General features: G+C 39.4%; 1 protein-coding gene across 4 annotated transcripts; it reads right to left on the bottom strand.

Annotated features, from left to right (window-relative positions):
* Positions 1–8,525: 8,525 nt before the first annotated feature.
* etv1 (ETS variant transcription factor 1) lies at positions 8,526–23,865 on the bottom strand. 4 transcript variants are annotated; one of them, XM_047034975.1, is made up of 13 exons: positions 23,745–23,865; positions 23,301–23,421; positions 22,955–23,045; positions 22,635–22,682; positions 18,606–18,659; positions 15,535–15,664; positions 14,347–14,541; positions 13,803–14,050; positions 12,388–12,456; positions 12,188–12,256; positions 11,910–12,079; positions 10,366–10,467; positions 8,526–10,241 (listed from the first exon to the last, which is right to left on the bottom strand). In XM_047034975.1, exons 2-13 carry the CDS (start codon positions 23,343–23,345, stop codon positions 10,020–10,022), a joined length of 1,443 nt encoding a protein of 480 aa, XP_046890931.1. In that variant the 5' UTR covers positions 23,346–23,421; positions 23,745–23,865; the 3' UTR covers positions 8,526–10,019. The 4 variants fall into 4 exon arrangements, with proteins under 4 accessions (XP_046890931.1, XP_046890939.1, XP_046890956.1 ...); XM_047034983.1 differs by having other exon boundaries at positions 23,749–23,839; XM_047035000.1 differs by having other exon boundaries at positions 22,955–23,109; positions 23,749–23,769.
* Between the last annotated feature and the right edge of the window lie 1,375 nt (positions 23,866–25,240).

Here is a 25,240-nt window from a genome sequence, read left to right as displayed (position 1 = left end):
CACACACTCAAAAGCACACACACATGCAAATGCATTCACACACAAAATATACACACAGACACATACAGAAGGAAAATCAGTGAACAGAGAAAGTTAACCATGCATGAAAAGCTGGATGTATGTGTATGCATTTGTGTGTGTTCATATGTCCCTGTGTGTGTGTGTGTTTGTGTACTGTGTGTGTGTGTGTGTATGTGTCAAAAGAGGGCAAACATTATTAGAGATAGAAGAAAGATTGAAAGAGTGAAAAAAGGAGAGAGGTGGGACTAAGAAATGGGCAACAAGCTTTGGGAGGCAGATTCAACCCTCAATTGACCTCTGATTTGAGTCAATTCTGAGGGAAAACATTGACAACACACAATCAAAACATAGTTTGTGTCTGGGTGGCAGCACTATCACAATAAACTAATGGACCAGTTATGTTTTGGTTGGGAACTATCTGGCTTCTTGCCAGGTGAATTGTTTTCTTTCCTATTCAAATTGGCTTTCATAGGCAGCACTGTCCATACAGTAGTGTTAGCTACTCAGTTTTCATAATTATTTTATCAACTAGAATCATTAACTCTAACTGAAAACTAACTAATAAAGTCCAATCTGTAAACAACCATTTTGTTGTTGTTTGTGGCCTCTAACAACATTGTGTGCTCTAGACACAAGGAGTGAGCTCTGTTGTGCTGCTAACTTGGCGTCATTTCCTCCAATTCAGTACAGATTGCACCAGCTAATTATGATCTAATAACTGGCAGACTGTCTGTCTCAATATTATTACAGGAAGACTAGGTTAAATGAATAGCTCATCATATGCCCTCAGTATCATTCATTGTTTTTAATGATTATAATTGCACCATTAAATCTTAATAATATGTCAAAATCTTAAGGGAAGTATGTCAATTTGCAGCTTCAATGAGAATGAAGCCAAGGATTGGTGAAATTAGGTCAGTTTTTTTTTTAAGGATGCTCATTGGGTTAACACAGCACACAAACAGACACAGAGACACAGAATACTTCTGAGTAATTTGATAATCCCAGAAAGATAATATCAGTTTATCTATTAATCTGTTGATCACCTGGGATATACTGTTGTGGCTTTTGCCTCCAAATCGTTCAGCTTTAGCATGCTCACTTGGACTAAAAAGAATGTCAAGGTATTGATATTTGTTATTACCACTGAACCTCATATTAAACATGAAAGGTAACGAACCGCTCATGTCAGATATCAGTCTTTAATATCAGACATTTACGACTGACTAACCAGTCTACTAGGAATGAGATACTGCAGACTTATGTGTATATTGGATTTGGTCCATGGAACTTGCTCAGGGCACTCCCAGGTTTCCTAATTATTATTCATAACTAAACAAAGTGTGCGTGGGGGGGTTTGGAACAAGTTTTCAAAATCTAAATTATACAATAATCCTAAAAGGCTCAAAGGACCAACATGAACAGATTTGGTGCTTTTGGCTGGACTTTCAGAATCTTTAAAATCACTGATTTGTGCAAAAAAAATCTGTAGAATAACTTATTTTCTCCTGAAGGCTTTGTGTTTATGTGGGACGGGAGAGACAGTGACTGCAAACAGCTTCCAGCTAAGAAGTGCTATAGGAGAGAATTGGGGAGCGGGAGAAGAGAGAGAAAGACAAAGAGAGAAAAAAGAGGGAGTGTGAGAGAGAGAGAAACAGACAGAGACAGATAGTAAAAAAAACACAACAAAGAAAACAGTGTCAGTGTTATCCGGTTCGGCTCCAGCTCCATACTAAAGCTCACATGGTACCAAAAGAGCAGTCAGACAACAAAATAAATCTAAATCAATCAGACGTGTCACAGATGTCACCATGGTCAAACAGAGGGGCTAGCAGGAAGATTTACAATTTAATGGATGCATTGAAGGATAGTAGCCGTTTCTGCAACAAAGAGAAATATGGGAGGGACAAAGAATGTCATATACAACAATGTTTTAGGAGTCTGTTAATAACAGAATATAGGGTTGTGTCTTCAGATTCACATGTCTCAACTAAACAAAACATGAGTTAAGTTAACTAAAACCTAAACACCAAAGTAACCTAACCCTAGAAAAAACATGGTCACCAGACAAGAGGACATCTTAAATAGGCCCCATCCAAAATAAACCAAGTCATTCCTGCTCCAACACCCATTGATCAATTGTAATTACCTACCTGTGGACCAGACCAGTGGTGCTCCCAAGGCCCCTGGGGCTTTAGCTATAGACAGAGCCTGATCCAGGCACAGGTAACTCCATAGGACAGAGGGGGAGAAGGAGCTTTTAATTGCTTTGTGCACTGTGTGTAATTGAGGATTGGAGTGTGTTTGCCATGAGGAGTGTGACTTCACTTGGCCCCCTTTAATTAATCCCGTCACACAAGCCTTCTGCCTTCAATTTTCACTTAGAACTCGACATCACGAGGTGAGAATACAACTGGAAATATAGGTTGGTAACTGTATACTGCTCTGTGGGAAAGATGCAACACAAATACAACCATAGGGAAAGACACAACGAGATTGGGTTTCTGTGTTTGCCACCATGTGTATGACTTTGGTCTGTCTTTGCAGAGCTACTACTGTTGGTCCTATTTCTTGTGAGACTTAATACTGCAAACTGTGGAGTATCAATATTGCTGCATTACCATACAGATGAACCAAATGTATCATTAGAGTCCTATAGGCTCACAATGTCTCCCACAAACCCCTTGGTGTGAAGATATATGTGTTTGTATCATGAAATCAATCTTATATTTAGAGAATCAAGAATGCCACATAAAAAGCCCATGTAGTCTACTGATTAGCATACGGGCAGAATGTTTTAAGGTAGCATTTTAAAGAAATGTTGATCCATACCTCATAGGGAATTTATTGTGAACGTGCAAGCTATCTCTAATAGTTCACTCATATTCTTGAATTTGCCATGGTTTTAATTTGTGTTTTTTGTCATTTGGATGTACTGCATCACACTGAAACCAACAGTTACGCTTTATTTGAAAATATACACCAACCAAAGGCTAATGTTTCCCTGAATGTCATAGGTTTATATTGTTAATTTCTACCTCAAATGATAACTAACTGTTCAAGGTTAGAACCACTACACCATCACTTTAAATGCACCGGAGAGCAGGGCATGAGACAAAGCAAACAACCTGCCTACCTCCCCACAGGTTTACAACTGACATCTTTGTCCCTCATTTGGTACAAAGAGTTCTCATCATCACTTTCTTTTTCATTTGCATTGAATTTCCCGTGCCTGGACTTTCAGGAGTGAAGTGGAGTAGTTGCCTGTAGTGAGCTATCCTGGCACAGGCATCCATGGATATGGCCGTGCAAGTATGTGCAGCCTGCCTTCCTTCTGTTCGCGGTGCATCTGAAGATAGCAAACTGCACTGTTGCTCGCACTCCCCGATCCCGGTGTTGTCGTTGGCCGGCAGCCACCAATAGCGAGCCAACTGAGTTAACAGATACTTCCGCTCGCCACATAAGGAACCATCTGTTTTAAAGGCAAAAAAAAAGAAATAAAGGCCGTCTGTGTAGCCCACCACCAACCCCTTCCTCTCTCTCTTTCTCTCCCTCTCTGTGGCAATGCTGCAGTTTAGCTTTCAGTTAAGAACAGTGATACTCCTCATATGGCTGCTCTTCTGTGTCATTACTATCTTTCTGAAAGGAAGATAAATGATAGTCACTTTTTGAAAGACCGTCTTCATACTTGTGCCCATATTAATTGTGTATTTATATGTATGTCCTTTTTTTCAAATATGTAATTTTATTTGATTACTTGACTTGATTATTGTTATATGTGTTCTCGTAAAAAAATATTTTATGACTCTATCACAGATCTTTGAATATTTAAGACTTTTTTGATTGTTTGTAACATGTTATATGCAGAAAATCATGGTTTCTCAGTAGCCTTGGCTCTACAAATCTCCTCAGACATGCCAGCTTGTAGCTAAATAAATATTGGCTAAGGGGCATTTGAAAAAACATATTGTCCTGGCTCAGCACTCAATTCCTCAATCCTCCGTTGCCAAAACAAGACAACAGGGGTCTAGAGTACAATTTATTCCCACATGAGTGGTTTTGAAACGGTCAACTAACTGCCATGGGCTCTCCCACATGCTTTGTTCTTCTTTTTATAAGATCTAAATGTAAGGTATTTACATGAAGTTACATCATGTAAGCTTGGGGAAGCTTTTGGAAGTGTGCCATTCACACTGTAACACAACTCCTTAGTTCTCGTCTGTTTAACAAAAAGAAAGCTATTCTTGTCCTGTGTCTTTTGAATGTCTGTGAGAGGTATGTATGCTATTCGAAATATATATTTTTCAGTCAAAAATTTTGGGCCAATATACAGAGAACTGTTTGCTCATATTATGTTAAGCACTACTGATGTCTTAGTTCTTTTGGTTCTATTTTCCCAGTGCACACATTCATATGCCAGGTGATGTACTAAGTGAAAGTTGTAAGAAAACCTTATCTGAGTACTTAAATACTTAAGCTGAACTAAAGAATCACAGAATAACTGTGAGAGGTATGACTTAAACATTACCACCTGTATTCCATCTCGCAGGTGAATATCTCATGAATTCTCACCAGAAAGGAATTAAGGTGTATTGAAATTAGTGCATTATTTAGTAGATTTGACATGGCTGTCATATATTCATGCAGCTACCATGGTTAATGTGTCTGTAAAAACACCAGAGAAAGAAACCGATGATAATCAGTAATTCACAGGACCTATTTCTAGTTCTCCTTTAAAACCTATTTTAAGCACATTAGGTATTATAAATGTGATGCGGTTTAAATTTACCCAGAAATATCTATCTTAATCTGACTACATTAGTATACTTGCCCTAGCTGAGCTCTAACATAACTTCCTTAGATTCCCTAGATTACTAGACTGATATTCACATCTTTTTTGCATTTTTCACTGTGATCATTAACCTCCATAAGGTTAGAAACAGCTGTGATCAAGTTTATACACTGGTAAAGATTCAACCAAAACATGGGAAATGGGCGAGGTGACCCTTTAAAGTTGTCAAAAAATTATTCTGTATACCCTAAAGAGAAGAATAAGTACTATAAGACTCCTTGTCATGCTTGTTAGGAGCCTCTCAGAGGTACTATGGCTGCATTAAGGAGAGCTAATAGGCTAGGGAGGGGGGCTGGAGGGGAAGAGGAGGAGGTTAGGCCCTTGGTTGCTGAGGTCTCCAGGCTGGTGACAGATGGCCGGCCACCTTTCTGGGCGGGTGTGCGTACAGGGTCTGTCGTGAGTCTGATTCGAAGCTAGCAGATAGGCTAGTAAAGATCAAATGACATTGTGAAAGGTGAAAAGACGTACCACGCGCCAGACCGGTGGTGTGACAGCTGAAGAAAGGACGAGGCACATTGACAACACAGTGGTGGTTGTTAATTTTGACAGCCTCCCATTGGTGTGTACAAAATGCCACAGAGTTTAGATGAGCTTTGGCAGTCAACGTACAGTACGCAATTTCTGGGCTGTTGTGAGACTGTGTTGACATTTGAAGAAAGCAAATAACACAACTTCTTGTGATATATTTAAACATCCTCCTCCAGTGAAATTACCTGGTTGGATATAGCGTCACGCTGTGGTTACACTTTTTCCCCATTTTGCATGGCATCCACATTTGTAATACAAAAATATATAAATGAATTTAAAGTCCAAAATGGCTTTGCAGGATTTTGCACTTTTACAGCACCTCCGCCTTGTATGTTAATTGGGAAATTATGGGGGGGGACTTACATAGGAGGCTGTGTACAATTTTTTTCTATCATTTCTTAGACTTGAATATGATTTCAGGTCATCAAGACCTCAGGACAATGGAAGGGTTATGATATGACACCATCTTTTATTCCAAGTGATCAAAACAGTCCATTCACATAGTCTTGTCAAAAACTACTCTGATGACCTGAAGCTCCAGTGCATCTCAATATCCAATTTCACAGCTTTCTAAACATGGATCAGCAGGCTATTTATTACTGTCATGGACTTGTGTCAGGCTTCCTTGTTATTTGTGTTTTATCTGAGCTGGAACAAGGAGAAGAAGGGAGGGTCATTAACAGAGAACAATGTAATGAATGTGGACCACTGGCGATGCCCGGAGTTGGAATGGCATCCCTGTATATTACAACGCTCTGATGCTGTTTGTCTTAGGAGTCAGAAGCTTCTTTGAGACCTTTGATCCACGTGCCAGACAGCCTTCTGTAGAGAAATAATTATGACAGCCGAGGGTTGAACCATCCAGTGCACAACCTAGGTTTGTAGGACACTATAAAACTTAGTTGAGATGCGCTTGACTATAAGTTTGATGAACCAAGTTTTCCACCACTCTATGAAAAAAAGGCAAAAGGTATAGAATATTTGTTTTTCCTTTTTTGAAATCTGTTTCCTGTGGTTTGATTAAGTGATTTATGTCGATGTGGCTTTGGTTTTGGATTCACTCACCACTAGAGATCTCGATAATCAATAAAAACCATTTACAGACACTGTGTCTTAACTGTACCAGCTGTAACAGGGCCTCGATTATAGAGGCTTTATTATTACCTTGCCTTTTCCTGTTAAAGCTGCTGTTGTTCCTCTGAATTACCTCTGAATGATTTATGCTCACTGGTCCAGCCACTGATAGACCCTGGCAAGAGAGATAGAAACACACTTAGGGCTTTTTGGTGGGTAAACACACCATATTAAAAGCCAACTTGTTTCAAAAGCCCAAACACATTTGTTACATTGAAGCGGCTTAGTGTCATTTCGCTTGTCAAATATCACAGTGTCACAGCCAATCAGGCGGCTCCATGGGCAACACAAACCATTTAACCTGAGCAAACACGTTGTCGTAAAACCCAAGGAAGGCTTAAGAGCCTGGGTAAACACTGGCGAGGACCATCGGGCACGAATCAAGGCAGACCCCGTGAACAGGAGTGACTTTCATAATGGGTTTGTGATGACTCAAGATCTAATGGCCATCTGTTTGTTACAGCAGGGGAGAACAGAATCACTGTTTAGATACATGAGACATTAGCATGACTGGTAGAGACAAGAAAGAGCGCTTTGGCAATCTACACACAATGCAAAGGGTCTTTTGGGGGGAAAGTCCTCAGCTACTGTAAAACTCAGAGTCTGTATTGAGACAAGGTAATAGGATTTGCATGGTGATTTTACAGGTTGTATCGATGCATGATGCCTTGAGACAATTAATCTCACTCTTTCTCAAAATATAAAGTAAGGTTTAATTACAGGGCATTGTTGTTTTAAGAAAGAGTGAGATTAAGATTAAAGAGTGAGATTAAGGTAGCCACACAGCTGTGGACCAGTGGCTGCTTTGGACCTAGTAACCTATTTTTCTTTAAACAAGTTTCGATCTAAAACAGAGCAAATAAGAAGTGCCACCAGAATCTTATAGAAACTCATGTGCTTGCACTTTAGTAGGTTCAACGATTTCCCTGATGACTTGAAAGCTCCCCACATTTAAAACACAGAGAGGTTTGCATGGGATTTAAATAGGAGTTTGAATAAACCACAGTCATTTGTGTCTGGTCTGTAACCGTGAAGTTCATTTGAACAGCCAAAGTTGACCACAGTCTGTGGACTATACCTATTCACTTTACTGGATGACTCAAGAAACAAGAACAACATGTTTTAATGTGGATGTGAAATTGAATATGATGTCATTTATCATATTAAAAGTTGTAGTCTTATCAATTTGCTTTCAGGTCAGATTATATGTTATTAAATGCTTCACAGAAGCAATCAGATATATAAAGTTAAGGGCCTGTCATTGTACTAGAGACAATCAATATAAAATCCAAGAATGAGCAGTGTAATAGCATCTGCTGGTAACCTGGTCTGACAAATTAAGGCAAGCTGAGTTTTTCATTACTTACACATCCGTTTTCATTTTTTTACCCCCAGTGAAACCAATTAAAACAATGCTTCCTTAAATTAGTCATTGATTTTTAGCTATAGTGACACCTTACAGAGGGCAACAATAACTTAAAGGCAGAGCTACTTTTTTTCATTACTGACACTCTTGTAAGAGTATGAGAACAAAAGACAAAAACAATTCACCTATATGAAAAAATCCCCCTTAAATTAGTCATTGATTTTTCTTCTGGTGTCACTTTGGCTAAATGCTTTGTGGTAGGCAATATTCCCTCCAACCTGGAAATTGACAAGCACCCATAATCCATTGCACTTCAGTACACCAACACACATGCTTAATTAGATTACTCAGAAATTGCCCATGCTAGTGTGTGAAACTATGAATGCCCTCATTCTAAAAAAAGGAAGAAAAAAACATGCTATTTTGCACAAAAATAAGTTTGTGGTTGGATTGGCCACGAAAGTGCATTTTCTGTTTCAGGACTTGGCATAAGGACAGTAATTTAACTAATATTAATTAAGTACTCCAAATCCAAGAAATTCTCGAAAATTAGTGCTTTTCATGTTCATTTTTTGTTGTTGTCAAAACGTGAACAGTGATGAAATGTTTTTAGAACCATTTTATTACAGAATGTTTGCTATTGCCAATCCCATCCCAAACACATATACTTACAGAAAATAAATGTTGACTGACCAACCTTTTTTAATGTTTGAGAAAAACAAAACAAAAAACATTGGATAAAAAAATGCATTGCAGACCGTAGCTGCCATAATTTTTTGAAGACTACAAAATACAATTACAATTTGAAGCAGCAACCAATGTGCATTTACCTGATCATACAATGAAACACAATTTTTGTTATGACATGACTTCATCACGTTATAAAATTCTAAATATTGATGATGCTTTTTATAAAATTAAAAACAACTCTATCAATGGCAATGCAAGTATAAGCAATTTACATACTATGGCAATTTAAAATATTTTACAAATGCAAAACTATTTTGGGAAATGGTCTGATTGGATATTTGACTGTGAGTGATTTGAGTGATGTTACTTTGCTATTGTTGACAATTACATGTACTGTATCCCAAAACAATGGAGGAAAATAATTTTGTAGATATATTGTGATATTTTATGCAGTGATTATTTGACACAATTTGACATTAAAATCATAGATCAACTGAATAAATAACTAGTAGGTATTTGAGCAGCAAACAACAAATGGGATTTTTTTTTCAAACAGTAGTCAACTGATAAATTACATGTAAGTAAATTATAGTACCTGTTTTTTGACTATAAAATACTTAATATGCTCAATGAGTATATAGAAATGTTTTAATCCAGAAGTTTCACAATGGTGAATTTGATTTAATCCGTTTACACCAACGCAGTCTCACTAACCAACAAAGTCCATCACTGCCAAAACACAGTTACAGTATATCAGCAAATGTTATATAGATCCAATATTTATAACATCATGTACTGTATTATTTATCATATCTACATACCACACACAGTTGTCTGTGACAAAGTGGATGAGTGGTTGAGGGCCAGACAGTATTGGCAGGTAAAGGTGCAACTTTAAAACTGTCAGCCAGGCAGTATTGAGGACCACTAAGAATTGTTATTACATTACTTTTCAAGTCTATAATTATGTCACTTCACCATAAAAGTATCTTAAAAGCATGTCATTACAATACATTGTATTATTCACTTAAATGAGTAAGAAAGTACACAATGGTGATAAGGACAATTAACATAAAACAACATAAAAGAAATAAGGCTGAAAGAAATTATTGGAAGCGTTGAGAGGGTCAGAAAAACTTGCTCCTTTCATTGACCATGTTCATACATGACCATTGGCCTTTGAGTCTTGTCTCATAACAATGTGGCATGCTCAGGAAAAAACCTCATCTGGAATAGAAACATAACCAAACAAAAAATAACCAAACCATCACGCAGGTTCACACATTGTCAGTCCCTGTCCATAAAGTGCACTCTCCATCCTGCAGTAAGACGTGGACGTCAAAAGGAAAAAAGGGTATACTTGAGTTTTTTTCCACTCTGGTAATAATTGTTATTGGGGTACAGTTTGGTTTGGGAAATCAACTGACGTTAATAAACGTAGCCCTCGCTGTAGGGGTGAGGGTTGCAGTAGGGCGCTTCCTGCACGTATGCCATGCTCTCGTCAAAGTGTGACAGTGGCACTGTGTCCTCCTCGTTGATCTGCCGCTCCATGTCTGTCTTCAGGACAGGTCGCTGATTGTCAGGGAATGCCATGGAAAACAAAGCCTCTGGATCGCACACAAACTTGTACACGTATCTCTCCCCTGCCACCTAAAAGAGCCGACACACCACAAGATTAGATTTGGATGAGTTAGGATAGCGACAGTTCCTAACAACAAAGACGGTGGGTCTTTGTCGAAGGGTATCATTTTGCCTGAAGCAGCTGCCTGCTTACCTTCTGCATGATTCCCTTCTCGTAGTAATAGCGTAATGATCGGCTGAGTTTGTCGTAGTTCATAGCGGGTCGATTTTTCTGTATACCCCATCGACGTGCCACCTTGGTAATAGACATGCATGAAAAACACAAGCAAAGGCACACAGAAAAAATGGGGTATTTAATTATAGAATAACTACAATATTTAATGCTAGAACTAGAATGCCATAGTAAATACTACACAATTCACCTTTATTGAAGGAGCACACACACACACACTGTTATACAATTTCCTAGGGAGAAGTCCCATGACGTAGCCAAAATGTTTAACAAAGCTTACTAATCCATATTTCCTTAAAACAGCAATTAAAAGTGCATCCAGACTTCATACCCATGATCAGGGATGTGTTCATTAGGAACTCGTCACACACCCAGTGGAGGAGGCAGCAGATGTTATAGCACCTGTCTACCAGACCACCCTCCCCTATCACATCTCTATACCCCCATCTCTCTCTCTCTCTCTCTCTCTCTCTCTCTCTCTCTCTCTCTCTCTCTCTCTCTCTCTCTCTCTCTCTCTCTCTCTCTCTCTCTCTCTCTCTATCTCTCTTTCTCTCTTGCTCTATCTCTCTCTCTCTTCTGCTTTGTCGCACTCTCGTTACATTTCTCCCTCTCGCTCTCTTTTTCTCTCTTTTTCTCTATATATTTCTCTGACGTTGACTCTCCACACAGGTCCCTTTTGCTTATTCATGTTACACCTGTCTGGGCCAAAGCAATACATTTACAGCCATCTTCACACCTCCCAAATACACTACGTTTGGTCACCTGATGGCATGAATGGGCCCCCCTGTTTGCTGCAGCTGGTCTGTCCTGCTGAGCACCGTTGAGCCGTGTGGACCAGCGCCAAGTACCCCACACCCTCCCTGACTCCCCCGTGTCCTCCCCCATTCTCCTTCGGTGCTCTGACTGACTAGAGCTGTCTGTATGATGCAAGTGTACACACACCAAAACCTTTTTCATTTTAAAAGGCCGAACCATCAACACCATTTTTTTGGGGGGGGGGGAACAGGTTGATTTAAATATTTATTACGGAGCACTTCACCAACCGACAGCCAGTTTAATTTCAGTGGGTGACACACTTAAAAGCAATTGTATCGCATGTGTGCACAGATTATACTGTCAATTTCTTTATTCTTTCAAGTTTCACTTTCAAAATTGAACCAGTGATTGTTTGATGAATTATAAAAAAAATATACTTCATTGTTTTGATCTAAACACAAGGCTCAAAATCTTTCAATGTCAAGTTGAAAAGTAAAAAACATGAATTTCTTTCTCCGGACCTTAAGCATCTGAATTTCAATTCACATAACGCACCATTTTTTCTTCAGAAGGGTGACTAAGGAGCAAGGTTGAGTCCTGTCACCTCTACACTTACTGCTTAGGGCCCATCCTTCCACACAGATAGTTTTTTGTTTATACTTTAAAAAACTAACAGTTGATACTGTTTTAAACAGTAGATTCGATGGCTTGATAATGTTTCCTTGTCATATTTAAGGACAATTTCTCACCTCCTCTGGCTCAATTAGCTTGAACTCCATGCCACGTCCAGTCCAAGCGATGAAGTGGGAGTTGGAAGGGTCATCCAAGAGAGCCACCAGGAACTGCCAGAGCTGAAGTGACCCTCTGCGCTGGTACGTTGGTCCCTCACGATAAAGGCCAGACTCTTGCTTGATGTCACCTATATTGCGCAGAAGGGAGATAATGACTCACTGTTTATGTGTTTGTGTGTGTGCGTGTGCATGTTTGTGTGTGTGCGTGTGTGAATGTGTACTTTCTGTACACTCACCTTCAACCTTTTCGGGGACCACGCAGGTATCATCGTAGAAGTGCCTAACCACTTTGTCAAACATACAGCCTAAGATAGACAAGACTGTAGTCAAAATTATATAGTAAATCGTTCATATGTATACTTAAAAAAATAATAATAAATATAATTTGAAACTTCAAATATTTATCTAACATAATAGTAATATCTAGCAATAGTACCTTCAGTCCTGTTGGGGTGAGCCAGATAGCCATCTTGCCTTAGGTAGACAGAATGGCAGCTAGGCACTTCTGCAGAAATATAAAGAGAGGAGAGGCCATGGAGTAAGTGTTAAAAGTCCTTAAAGGAGCATTATGAACAGTATCAGTTATCTGATAGCAGTCAGGGCCACTGCACTCAATGGCCCTGATTAAATAGCATGTTTCCCATCTCACTTGCTCCCAGCCATGGAGAACCCCTTTGACCACTACAGGACTATACCAATTCACTTTACTGCATTAGACTAGTGTTTTATACATATGTTTCACAGGCAGATAGCATGTGCCTCACATTGGGAACAACTTGCATTACTAAAACTAAAACTTCCAGTATACAGCATGACATGAGATCAATGTATGTACTGTATATACACTATTTATGACTTTGCTTTACTGCTTTGTCCAATTAAACTTTTATTTACAGCAAATGTTAGAACATCTTATAACATTACAGCCATTGGCTGTCATTAAACTGAAAAACTAGCTACAAAGTGAATGTTCAATAAAATGGCCATGCCTGTTCATTTAGGGGCTGTAAACAGTTCTCTGAACTTCATCAAAGTAATGGGCTTGTAGAGGAAATTACTACTAATGAAATTACCAGTTCCCCTCCCATCCTCTGTAGCAGGCCTGTCCCAGTAAACAGGCTTCATCATGACCGCTAATAAATTCACCTAAATGGTCAATCCGGGATATAGAACTGGTCTAGCCATGTAGTCCAGCATTAGTGATGTCTGAGTAACAGAGAGAGCTGCTGAAAAGGAGTCATCTTACAGAGAGTAATGTGGACCAATGGAAGCTATGGAGAGTTATTATTGAAATCACCTCCACAGGGGGCAAGTAGACATATCTTCTTACTGTTGTGAATGAACACAGCAGTCCAGCAAAGGTTCATTTATGCCCTGGAGTGGCCTTAGGACTTTGGGGCCCAGGGGGGAGATTAGACACCCACGCTCCTGGGCTAGTGTGTGTGTGTGTGTTTGTGTGTGTGTGCGTGTGTGTGTAAAGTATGTGTAAGAGAGAGTAGGGGTCATTGGCCTCCACCAGCCCCTCTCTTTCCCCATTAGAGCACCACAGGAAATGAACCCAGACACAGACACACCAAACCAACCAGACTGCTGCACTAATAATGGATTAATCCAATAGACAACCCCCAATTCCTAACACGGCAATGTTCTGAATCTGAAGAGAGGAAGGTTTGGAAGTATTATGTGGTATTGGATGATACCAATTGACATTGTTTCTTGATATATATCTATTATGGTATGTTATCTCTCTATAACATATCACAATAGATCTCTTTGGTACTTTTGACGATAAAATTAGTTTAAGGAAACACACATACACACTACACACAGAAAAGAAAAGTGAACCCTGACCTGAATCATAGGTGAAATCTCTAGGCTCCTGTTTGATCATCATGGAGGAGGGGTAAGTTGGCGGGACAGGGGCACCAACCATGGTGGGGTGCTCATAAAGGGGGTCGGGATACTCCTGCTTGAATCCTTGAAGGGGGAATGGGATGTTAGGCTCTGACATCTGTCTGTGGTACATGGGTCTGCTGTCCCGTGACATTGATGCCGGGGAGGGGAAAGAGTGGCATGGCTCTGACAATTGGCGCCGAAATCTGAAAAAAACACAAAGCAAAAGATGGGAAATGCCATTGTTGGGTTTGTAAGATATCATTCATTACAGTAAATACTTGTTATTTACACTACACTTTGCTGTACTATACTACGCAATATTTAAAATATACTATGCTATTCTATACTAAACTATACAATAGAATATTATAACATACTGTTCTATATCTAGTACACAACACTACAATACATCACTTTACACTACACTAACTAGACTGCACTAACTAACACAATACCCTTCACTTTCTTACACTGTACTAAACTGTTCAGTTGAGAGTACCTGTGGTCCATAGCGTAGGTGCTGTCAGGGAGGGTCTGGGAGGGCTCTAGGTGGGGGTATGTCCTGTCAGGTTTGGGTGTAGGGGTGGGGGCCGCTGTGGGGGAACCATGGTGAAGTGGGGACACGGAGGTGCTGCAGGGGGGGGTGGCTGGGCTGGAGGGCTTCATTCCTGTTGGCTGCTTCTGCTCGTAGGCACTGGGTTGGGAAGAGATCCAGTCGGTCACGTCTAGCCATCAAACGTTTGTATAAAATATGTAAGATGGAGGCCATTGTAGTGTTTGTGATTGATTAACTTTGTTCTATTTTAATCTTTATTGAAGTACATTTTCTCTGGCTCTCTATTTGGTGTTTGTTTCACTGAAAGCTTAGGATTTCTTAAAAACCTTACTCATTGCTTTTCCTTCATGCATCTGCATTTCAGTCAAGACAATCACGTATTAGATTTGAGCATTTATTGTTACATGACATGGACATGTAGATTTGACTTTGGCGGAGTGGATGATCTAAGGGATGCAACACATACATACATGACATATGAGGCAGGGAGCAATAGAGATATAATCCCCCTGTTGGATAGATACACAGACAGCATGGGGGAGAAGGGGACGGTGGAGGGTGGCAGCAGCACTGATCATACAACGACTGGGGTGAGTGTGTGCATATCCACGCGTCTTTTAAAGACGCCTTATCGGACGTGGCCCAATGGATATGCGCTGCTACATGGGTGTGGTAGTGGGTGGAGTAAGGAAGGTGGAGTAAGACGCCTTACGTCCCCGATAACGCGCGCTGCCCGATTGCCCTGCCAGAACTAGCTGCGCTCATGTGGTAGAAGTGGTAATAACCCTTCTGCATGTTGAACTAGGGACTGGTTTTCAAGCTATTTTCAATAGGTTATTTAAAAAGCATACCATACATATCTAGAAAAACCCATTGGTGTAATTAGTTTTATTCCAAAACGTCTTTCATTATTTCTGTACTTGCTGTCAAGAGGGTACAGTCTATGAAAACTGTTTTCCATGTCAGAGAGGTACTTTTTAAGGCATTTAGTAGAGCACCTGGTTTTATTTTAGGTGTAGTCCTTTAATTTGACTTCACGGTACAAAAAATGCAACCAAGACATTTTTCCATTGAAAACTAGATTGAGCATCAGTAAGTGTTTTGAGACGTTTACCGTGGCGTAATACACACCTGATATTGTACAGGCACTTCTCTCCATATTGGAGTTTGAAGGGCCTATCCTGGCTACAGTTGGAGCCCAACTCTGAGCATGGGCTGTGGGGTTCTTTCTTGATCTTCAGCTGCAGTCCGTGGAACGCCACTGTAGATAAAGGGAGTAGAAATGCAGAACAGAACGTGTGAGCTGTCATTTGTGTAGCTTGATGGTGATTCATTCAAACATAGCAATGCAATATTAAATGTTCATACATGTCTAAGTGCAGTCACACCTGGGAAAAAAACGATTCCGTTCTGAAGACACAAAACGAACATTTCTTTCTTAAAAAAGTAAAAAGCACATCTTTCTCCACAAAGGATTTCTAAAAATAGGGAAATAGCTGTCTCAGTCATCACTCAATGTAACAACTCACTTCAAATCTCATTTGTATCTTGCTTCAAAATAGAATTCGCTTCCTGAAATATGACAAGCTCTGCGCTGCAGGGGTAGGGTATACTAAATCCTTATCTGTTCAGCTACCTGTCAATACTGGCCAGACAACAACAACAAGATTCATTGATCTCAGGTCTCTCTCTTTACCTTTGCTCACAGTCCCTGTGCTTCTAAGAGGCTGTTAAGTACCAAATCAGTCCTGATTAACGTCCCATCATCTTGAGTCATGATCATCGCTAATTCAATTGGCCAGGCTGACAGTCAGTCAGGATTAAGTCAACTCTGGGTTCCCTGAAAGTTACTGTCTCACCGCAAATAGACAAGCACGCGCACCCACATGCAGACAAAGGTAGGGGTGTAAAACCCAAAGTGTTGTGAAGATGTACTAAATGAGACTTTTCTGATTATTCATAGATTATGAACAACATCCTTAAACTTGTGTTGGTAGATAGTCTATTTTCCTTGAGACGAGACAATGACCTAAACCAGTCCCACAGCTCTTAGAGGAAGTATTGTAGGACTAAATACCAAAATGAGAGATGTTTAGAGTTTTCTAGTAGCTGACTGACAGCTGCCCAGCGTGACAGTCTCTCTGTGTGTTGGTAGTTCGATCTGCCAACGCCCCATCGGATGCCCTGGTCTCCAGGGAAAGCCACACGGGCACATGGTGACAAAACACAGGGGTTGTTGGCGGCCCTCGCTGTGGCCTGACCTTTCTGGGTCATCGATCGTAGGTCAAAGAGACACTTCCTGAGGGGAGACCTTTGTCAAGAGAGAACAGTGGCAACTGTTCTAGGCTGCAGCCTAAGCAGATTCAGGGCAAATAAAGAAATCTTTAATATAATCTTGTTCTGGCTCATTCTATCTGGCATATTGGAAATAATTTTGGCTTTAGAAGAGCAAGCAGAGTTTAATTTGTTGTTTGATGCATCTCTGCGTCAAGTTAAATTATGTTCTGTTTATCAATAAATCATAATGAACAGTAATGCATACAACACTTCATATACTGTTCGTGAACTAAAATTCTTCTTTTACTTTGGCATAGTACAAATAGATATAGAAATGTCAAATAGATTTGTCAATGGGGTACCATGGTACATAAATCAATAGAAAAGGAATTACAGTAACTACAGCAGATACTTCCTCTTTAGTTCAGAATGTCATGTCCATCACAGAAAATTGCAGTGATTATCTACATATTGATTAACCTATGACTATTTTAAAGAATAAGTATTTACAAAAATTGCTGGAAAAATGTCCCATTAAAATGTCACGTTAATAAATATAAATACTAGCAGATACATTTTTAAAGGTTCCTATGTAAACAATTACTTTATATGTGATGGTATGGTCTACAACAAAACTCTTGATGGGGACAACTGAATGTTTTGGTTTCCTAAGTCTATAGGCAGATCAAGCTCCCGTGATTTCATAAATCTGCTGGTTACTTGGCGGCAGAGAAAATCTCCCAATTTTCACCTACTGTAGGTGCCATTGCTGTTAAATGCTTGTAGTTCTTATATTGCAGTTACATGTGGTCTCATTTTACACTGCCTTGACTGCTTCATGCCCTGCTAAGTTATGCTAGAAAGTTTAAGACAAAGACCTCACCATGACATCAAAGAATATGGTTGTCAAATACAAGACTGGGATTTGTCTTTTGGTACCTCCCCCATCCAGTACATCCCATTAAAAAATTAAGCGAAAAAAATAAATAAAAAATTACATGCTGTTGTATTCAGCAATATTCTATTTTCTAAATATTCACTAGCGCTACCTCAACATTATACAATAAGATACATTTGATATACCTTTCCTCTCATTCTTTCTTTTTACTACCTACTCTCCCTCTTTTCTCTATCCCTCCCTTGTAGTGAAACACACATAGGACTGTGGCAGGCTGAGTTGCCTGCTCAAGAGCCCAACCACAGTGCCCTTGCCCTCCCACCATCTGTTTGTACCTCTTCAGTCTGCTTCAGCATGCCAACAGGACGTTTCAGATGGTCAGCAGTCTCCTACTACTATGGGAACAGACCCTGCATGCTCTGAAGGACATGGGGACAGTTTCGGAGACTGATTCACACAGAGGACTCAACAATCTTGGGTTTTACGTTTTACTGTATGTCAAACATCTCTCATTAGACAATAGGTAGTACGATACAGTACTTCTGATTTCTTTCTACCACTGTCTTTGTATCCCTTTGTATCAATTTATTTTTCATTGTTTCTCCAGATCAATTTGGGGAGGGGGGGGGGGAGTATGCAACAGAAAAAGCTAATGAAGGTTTGAAATTCAACTGTCTTTGATCAAATTGCATTATACGTATATCATTTTCAAAGTGTGGCATTTAAATCTGTGATGTTGAAAAAAAAACGAGTCACAAATTAGCAACAATATTGATATTTCTTCCTCACAGTATTACAATATCACAGTGCAGTAAGCTACCTCCTTCCTCTCCTCCACACCTGTTTCCTTACCCGTGACACAAGCTCTCCAGAGAGCATGTGTGAGAGCAAAGGTGAGGGTACTGAGAGACACGGAAAAAAACACCCCACATGCGCTCACACAGAGGCTAAACACTCAGATACTCAAGTGCAAAAACACGCACACCCGTAGACACAAAAGAAAGAGCACACAAAAAAGCATACTCACAGTTTTCAGTCTGGAAGTCTGGGACAAACTGCTCGTCATTGTCGGGAACTTGGGCTTGAAAGAGAAGAAGAGAGGGAAAATAAAACATAAATTTTATTGCAAAGGATACTTCAGAAAAAGATTTGCAGCTAATATTTGCTTCACTTGTTATAAATCAAAAACGTAAACTCAGAAGCTTCTATATAATAAGTACATATATTAATTTGGCCCACAGTCAAACATTTTGAATATATCACAGTGAGGAAAATACAATTTAAGAACATCAATTAAAAAACATGTAATTGATGTTCTAAATTTGCCTTGCCCATTGATTAGGCTGTGCAGCACAGTAGCACCAGGACTTTCTCAACACCAGTATAGCCAAACACCCATTGTTAACAGTATCTAATTGGGTTCTTCCCCACTGGTGAATCCACCTGTACCTGCCGAGTTAGGTCTGTTCCAAATGCGAGTGTGTTTCACCTAACATTCACACTCCCCTGCTTTCAGGCTAATGCTAAGATAATGAAGTCTCCTAGTCATCTGCGCAAGGCCCAATTAGGCATGTACATATTTACATTACACATATTTACACTCTGAGACAGTTCTCATGTCCCTCAAGTTCTACTTTGGCAAACTGAGGCAAAAAGCAATATGAGATTTAAATGTGTCATTAGCACGTCTATTTTTGTGCAGAAAGAGGTGGATCCTCATTATCACCCAATCAGTTGCATGTTGAGACACGTCTGTATCTCATCATAAATCTCCCTTTTCCCATATTTTCACTTCTCTGATAATCTTTATGTTTGTTTTTATGGTGTGAATAGAAGAACAAAACAAACATAAAATCCAGCTAAATTGCTAACATGTGCGTACAATGTAAACAGACTGTAAAGTCTGTCACATACACTCTAAAAGTTGATTTGAGAGAGTAAAAAAAAAAAAATGGAATAGATTAAAAAACAACAACAATTTGCCTTTGGAGTACTTATCGTGCCAATAGTAATTTAAGTGTACATACAACAGATCGAAAAAAACTTCAAGTTAGTACCCTGGTCATAATACTTAAAGGGTACAAAGTGTTTCAAATCCAGACCTTAAATTACGTTGACAATGAATTCAACTGAGAGAGCCTAGACATTATAAACCTGGAAAATTAACTCCAAAATCTTTTGTATCAGCCAAATGACTTTTTTAAAGCATGTAAACTACTCTTAATTTCATCTGGCCGTTATAAAAAACAGTACCAATCAGTCTATACAATACAAATGCGAAATAAAGCCACACCTTCATTAATCATATATAGCTAAATAAAATGTCCTGCTGTATTAAAAAAAGCATAACATTTACCCAATAGTGGCCTAATCACTCTTTAAAAAAGCTTTGTTTTCCATGAACGTGTTTGACTGTGTTAGACCATGACAGAGAGAGAGGGGGAGCAAGAGCAGGACAAGGCAGAAAGGGGAGGAAGAGTGTCTGCAGCCAGAAGGAGCTGCAGGATGTATGACTCATTGGCCTCAGTCTGTGAATGGGCCAGCTGATCCCTGCAACAACTCCTGGGGAGAGCAGGAGAACTGGAACTATGCCGCCATTCACAAAAAAAGAGGTGGAGTGAGGGAAAAAAGAGACAGAGAAAAGAAAAACAGTAAGGCCCCAAACACAAAGGCCAGACCAGAAATGGCACACCCTTTATGTGTAAGCGGTGGAAAAAAAAACATCAGAGACTTGTACGATCCACAAGCCTCCTGTATCGAGAGTAAAAGTGGTCTGTGTCTGATGGGGTTGGTTAAAACAAACAGGACTTGAATTAACAAACTGTTGCAATAAAGGTTTCAGTCGTGTTGTGAATAACTTACAATAGAATGATGTATTTACAACGCGACAACTTTTTCACAGTTGTAAAAGCATTTTCCATATATTTCTCTCATTTCCTGATCAAATTAGCAAGAGTTTGCCAAATGTGCCAATCATGTTAAATACCCTTTCACCTAATGATCTATGACATTAGAAATGTAGTCTGTCTAACAAAATTCTTCTTTGTATTTCCAATTACCTGAACTAATACATCATTGAAATAGGTATATTTTCCTTTTTATCTTAATGGACAGGAAGTAATGTATCAAATCTACAATCTTGAAACATACATCAAATTGATCCATGACAGACAGACCTGTAATTCTAACAGTAATATCTTTGTCATTGACCAAGACCTCTTTTTCCACCTAAATGATAAAATATTAAAATCATGTCTCATTCCTATAAAAGCCCTGCGGTATAATCCTTGTAACTGGTGGAAATAGATGGTAAAGTATTTCAATATCTGTTTCAAAGCATAGTTTTCTTCTTTTTTTAAACCTAAATTATATTGCAAGCGTTTTCAAATATGTTGAAGAATAGATTAATCTCATAAATTATTAAGTCTCCTTTCATATACAGGAATTGAGTAATATTTTCTACCTTACTAGAAGATACCTTTAGATAACTTTCCCCTAAAATTTAAGTTGCTAAAGAAACCTCTTTTCTATCACTGTCTTATCACTTCAGATAAAAATGAATGCCAAAGATGTAAGGAATAGTCAAAAACTGTTGAAAAGGCTAGCAAAGGGTATTATGATGAAATGATAAAATGAAATACGCATTTTCGTATAAAATTATGTTCCTCAAAATCAGACCCCAAAAAAGTATTAATTCGAAACAAAAACGTATTCAGTAAAATATTATATTTCTGTAGTGCAAATAGTAGTTAAGTTGATAAAAAAACATCAGAATGTGCAGTATTATCTTGTGGATTACATAGCACATCTGGTGTCAATATGATTACCCTATCAGTATGAAGACAAGTCATTCTAAAACAACTTGGTTTTTAATTTCCCATTCTGATTCACATCAACTCAACAATTTAGTTTCTATATACCATTGATGTCATGTTGTCTTTCTTATTATACAGTACCTAGTCATACTATAAGTTACTGCCATGTGAATGTGTCTTTTCAATAACACATAGGGAATTTGAAAAAGACTAAAATCAGGGAGCCTTGGTCAAGTGCACTCAATAAGCATTGCAAGTGATAAAAGCATCCCATGTATGCCAGGAAAGACCTTCACAGGACGTGTATAATATGTAACTAAATGTAGTTAAACAAATAGCAATCTACATACCTGTATGAAGCTTGAAGAAACATAGTAGGCATGCATTCTACTAAACTTACTGACAGAACAGACAACACGTATCAATAATAATTACTGACCAAAACTTCGGTGTTGTAGGCAGGGTGGAAAAAAGACACTTGCACTTAAATCCTGAAGCATCACGTCTGAGTTAGACCAAAAAGAGCAAGTATTGCCATCAGAGAAAGAAAAATAAATGAATGAAAGCTCAGAGAAAATAAACAAAAACAGATCAAGGAGATCTTTTGGAGAGCATGAGAAAAATGTAAATCCGTTCCTTTTCCTCCTCACGTGAAAAGAATAAATGAAAAAAGACTTATACTACAACTGTACACAGGAGGATGAGCTTTGGTGTGATGTGCTGAGTAGAAACGAGAAAGAGTGAAAGTGTATGAGAGAGTGTGAGTGTGTGTGTGTGAGAGAGAGAGAGACAGAGAGCGAGAGAGAGAGAGAGAGAGAGAGAGAGAGCGAGAGAGAGAGAGGGGGGGGGGGGTTGAGAGAGAGGGTGAGAGAGAGTGAGAGAGAGAGACCAAGAGAAATAAAGGGGGGAACATTTAAATAGGTGGTGGAACAGCACTGGTAGTTGGTGGCTGTGTCTTGCATGCCTTAGCTCTCGCCAAAAGCAGAAGACACAGTGAGCGTCAGAGTGCTTTCTCCTGGTAATTTGTGATGACACTTCGGGTAGAGCCTCCTCAGTATCCCTCAAGACCCAATTCATCACAGTCTCTAATGTATGCATGACACACAAGGTGCCTCTTCCACACAAGCTTTAATTGGACTGCAAAGCTAGGCATGTAACTTGAGTTAAGATTTTTCCTCCATCTCTCCTCTCTGTACTTTAACAAAAGTGAAAGACACAGCTTATGAAGAAAAAACACTCACCCTCTGCCAGCCAGGTCTCCTGCAATTGACTGAGGTCCTGAAAGAGTTCTAGAAGAATAAAATAAAGGACATGACAACAAATCTATACACTGAGTCAACAGCCTTCATTATGAAAGATTCACAGAACAATTTGATGGTTACTTTAGTTTAGTGACGCATATGTAGTAACAACTCAAATTAGGTCATAACCACTAACAGAGGCAAGTCCGAATCTTCAGTCTGTTGTAATTGAGAGTTTTTGTTCAGGTGGCAACAAACAAATTGAATTTTGCAAAATGTTTAGAAGCCGTGAAATTAACTTGTTTCTTTTCTCTGCCTACCTTCAGTGTCCAGGGCCAGGTCAGAGTTAATGAATTTCCTTTTTCTGTCATTTGCTGGTCTCTCGTTGCATGTCTTTTTCCCTTGTGGTTTCTAAAAGGGATGCAACAGATCAATTTTTCCCACTGGAGTGATGTTGTGTTGGACACCGAAACAGCTGAGAAAGCAATAGGCGATGTTCAGTCACAAACCTGCCCCACTTACAAATCTAATCTGTTGTGAAGCACTTTCAAATCTCAAATATGTGCATTTTCGGTTTGATAAAGTTAAATAAATACATAAACAACATCTGTAAACAATTTTGACACACTGCAAAATATCAGCAACTGTATGGTTAAACTTACTCACATTAGAATTAATATAAGGCACTTGTTGGTCGTTAAATCGCTCCATTCTGTAATTGTAGTGCTTTAGAAACAAGATGAGTCGACACCAAGAGCTTTCCACTGAGCCTGCTGTCCGGTCAGCCCTAAAGAGATGGAAAAGAGTAGAAAACTGTTTAACGATTATGAACTTGACAGGATTATCAACCCAAAAGTCTTCTGGTTATAAACTACATGTGCAATTACTTACATAGTCATACTATGACAGGTTACATTATATAAAACAACACTAAGTAAAGCTTTCATTAAAGCTGGTTGTATGTTGCGCCGAATTTCCCACTTCTAATATCTCTGTGCAACTGTGGCGATTAACAAAACACCAGCAATATAACCGAAAAAACAGTGTTACCAAATTACATATTAATGCTTTGATCTTACAAAATGGTAAATGAATCTAGAAAGAACGTACCTACCTAACAAGCTACGCACGACATTCGTCAATGAGAGTGTATCTTGAAAGAAAGGCGAGTCTGTTCCTGAGCTTCCCGTCTGATGCTTGCGCTCTCGCCGCTCACTAGGTTGGTGTCGCTTTGGCGCGCATTGGCATCGCCTCCCAGGGCCTCCCATGGAAACAGAAAGCGCTCCCTCTCCTATTGGTTGTCAATGTGTTTAACTGGATCCGATTTCAATCATTCACATTTGTCGTAGATGCGTTTTTAAACTTCAAAAGTCGAGGCATTAAACATGATTTTGCATCTAACACTAATTAATCAAACAGTGGATTCCCAAACATGTTGTTAGAACTTTCTAAGTTTACAAACACGTAGGCTGCGTGCACACCGATGTGGTGTTCGCAACACGCTCACTCAAAGGGCGCGTGCACATGCACACACATACAATGAATTTTGTGACCATGGTAACAGTGTTTTGCATTTGAAGTGTTTCCAGGGGGATTTCCTAAAGCTGCAGCTCTTCCCTCCGTGTAAGGGAAACATTGTTAAGTGTGGTTCAGACATCCAGAAGGCACTGACCTGTAAGTAATGTACAGGTCACTGGGCAACTGAGGACAGGCTTGCTTCACCACTGAATGGCACACCTACACACTGAGAATAAGATGGGAGGCGAATAACCCAGACAAAAATTATTTGGGCTGTATTAGATGATTATGATGTTATTGATAAAAACAATTTTTATCACTTAATCCATTGCTGCAACCGAGATTAAAATATAAGGAAGAATGACATGTGTCAGGTTCAATCTTTGGGATATTCTATGGAAAGGGCTTCTGTATAAAGACATTGATGGGGATGTGAAGTGAAGTACAGTATCAAGTCACTCCGGGTGAAACCCCCTTGAGGACTAAGAAACACAGGTCATGTGAAGGTGTCCATCCATTTTATACCCAAGGTAAACCCATCTGCAAATCTCCACACATCACACCTCTGCCCTATCTCCAGAGATGCTGGTTCCAAAGCAAGCATTAGTGAATGAAGCTCTTATTTTTAACCTAATACACTTTCATGCTGTAGAAATCTGCTCTATTAACACTTCTTAACTGCTCTATATGACCGTCTAAATTAAAAATGTAAACCATATACACATATGCCTTTAAGACAGGATATAAATCTGAATTGCTTTGTAAAGTGTAACATACATATTACAGTTTGGCTGGAGTGAAGAAGAAGAAACGATTATTTGTCCGTCAGAATGACACATACATGTGTGCACGAAGAACACACGAGTGTCCATTGTAGAAATGTGCTCTCTGCATTTTCGCATCCTGTTGGCTGTTCCTTTGAGGGCAGCCAGGACCTGTGCTTAGCCACATCAAGGGGGCCAAGTCCAAGTGCTCACCTCTTGCCTGGCCAGTGACATGAGCAGGATCTCAATCCTGTAGGTCTGTGGACTGACCAGGATACTGCATACAGTATCTTTATATGGGTTGTTTGCAGAGGAAACCCTTCA

Source organism: Hypomesus transpacificus, chromosome 2, assembly GCF_021917145.1.
Source record: "Hypomesus transpacificus isolate Combined female chromosome 2, fHypTra1, whole genome shotgun sequence".
Taxonomy (NCBI): Eukaryota; Metazoa; Chordata; class Actinopteri; order Osmeriformes; family Osmeridae; genus Hypomesus; species Hypomesus transpacificus.
The sequence above is the reverse complement of the archived record's forward strand: the minus strand, read 5'-3'. Positions and strand labels throughout refer to the sequence as shown.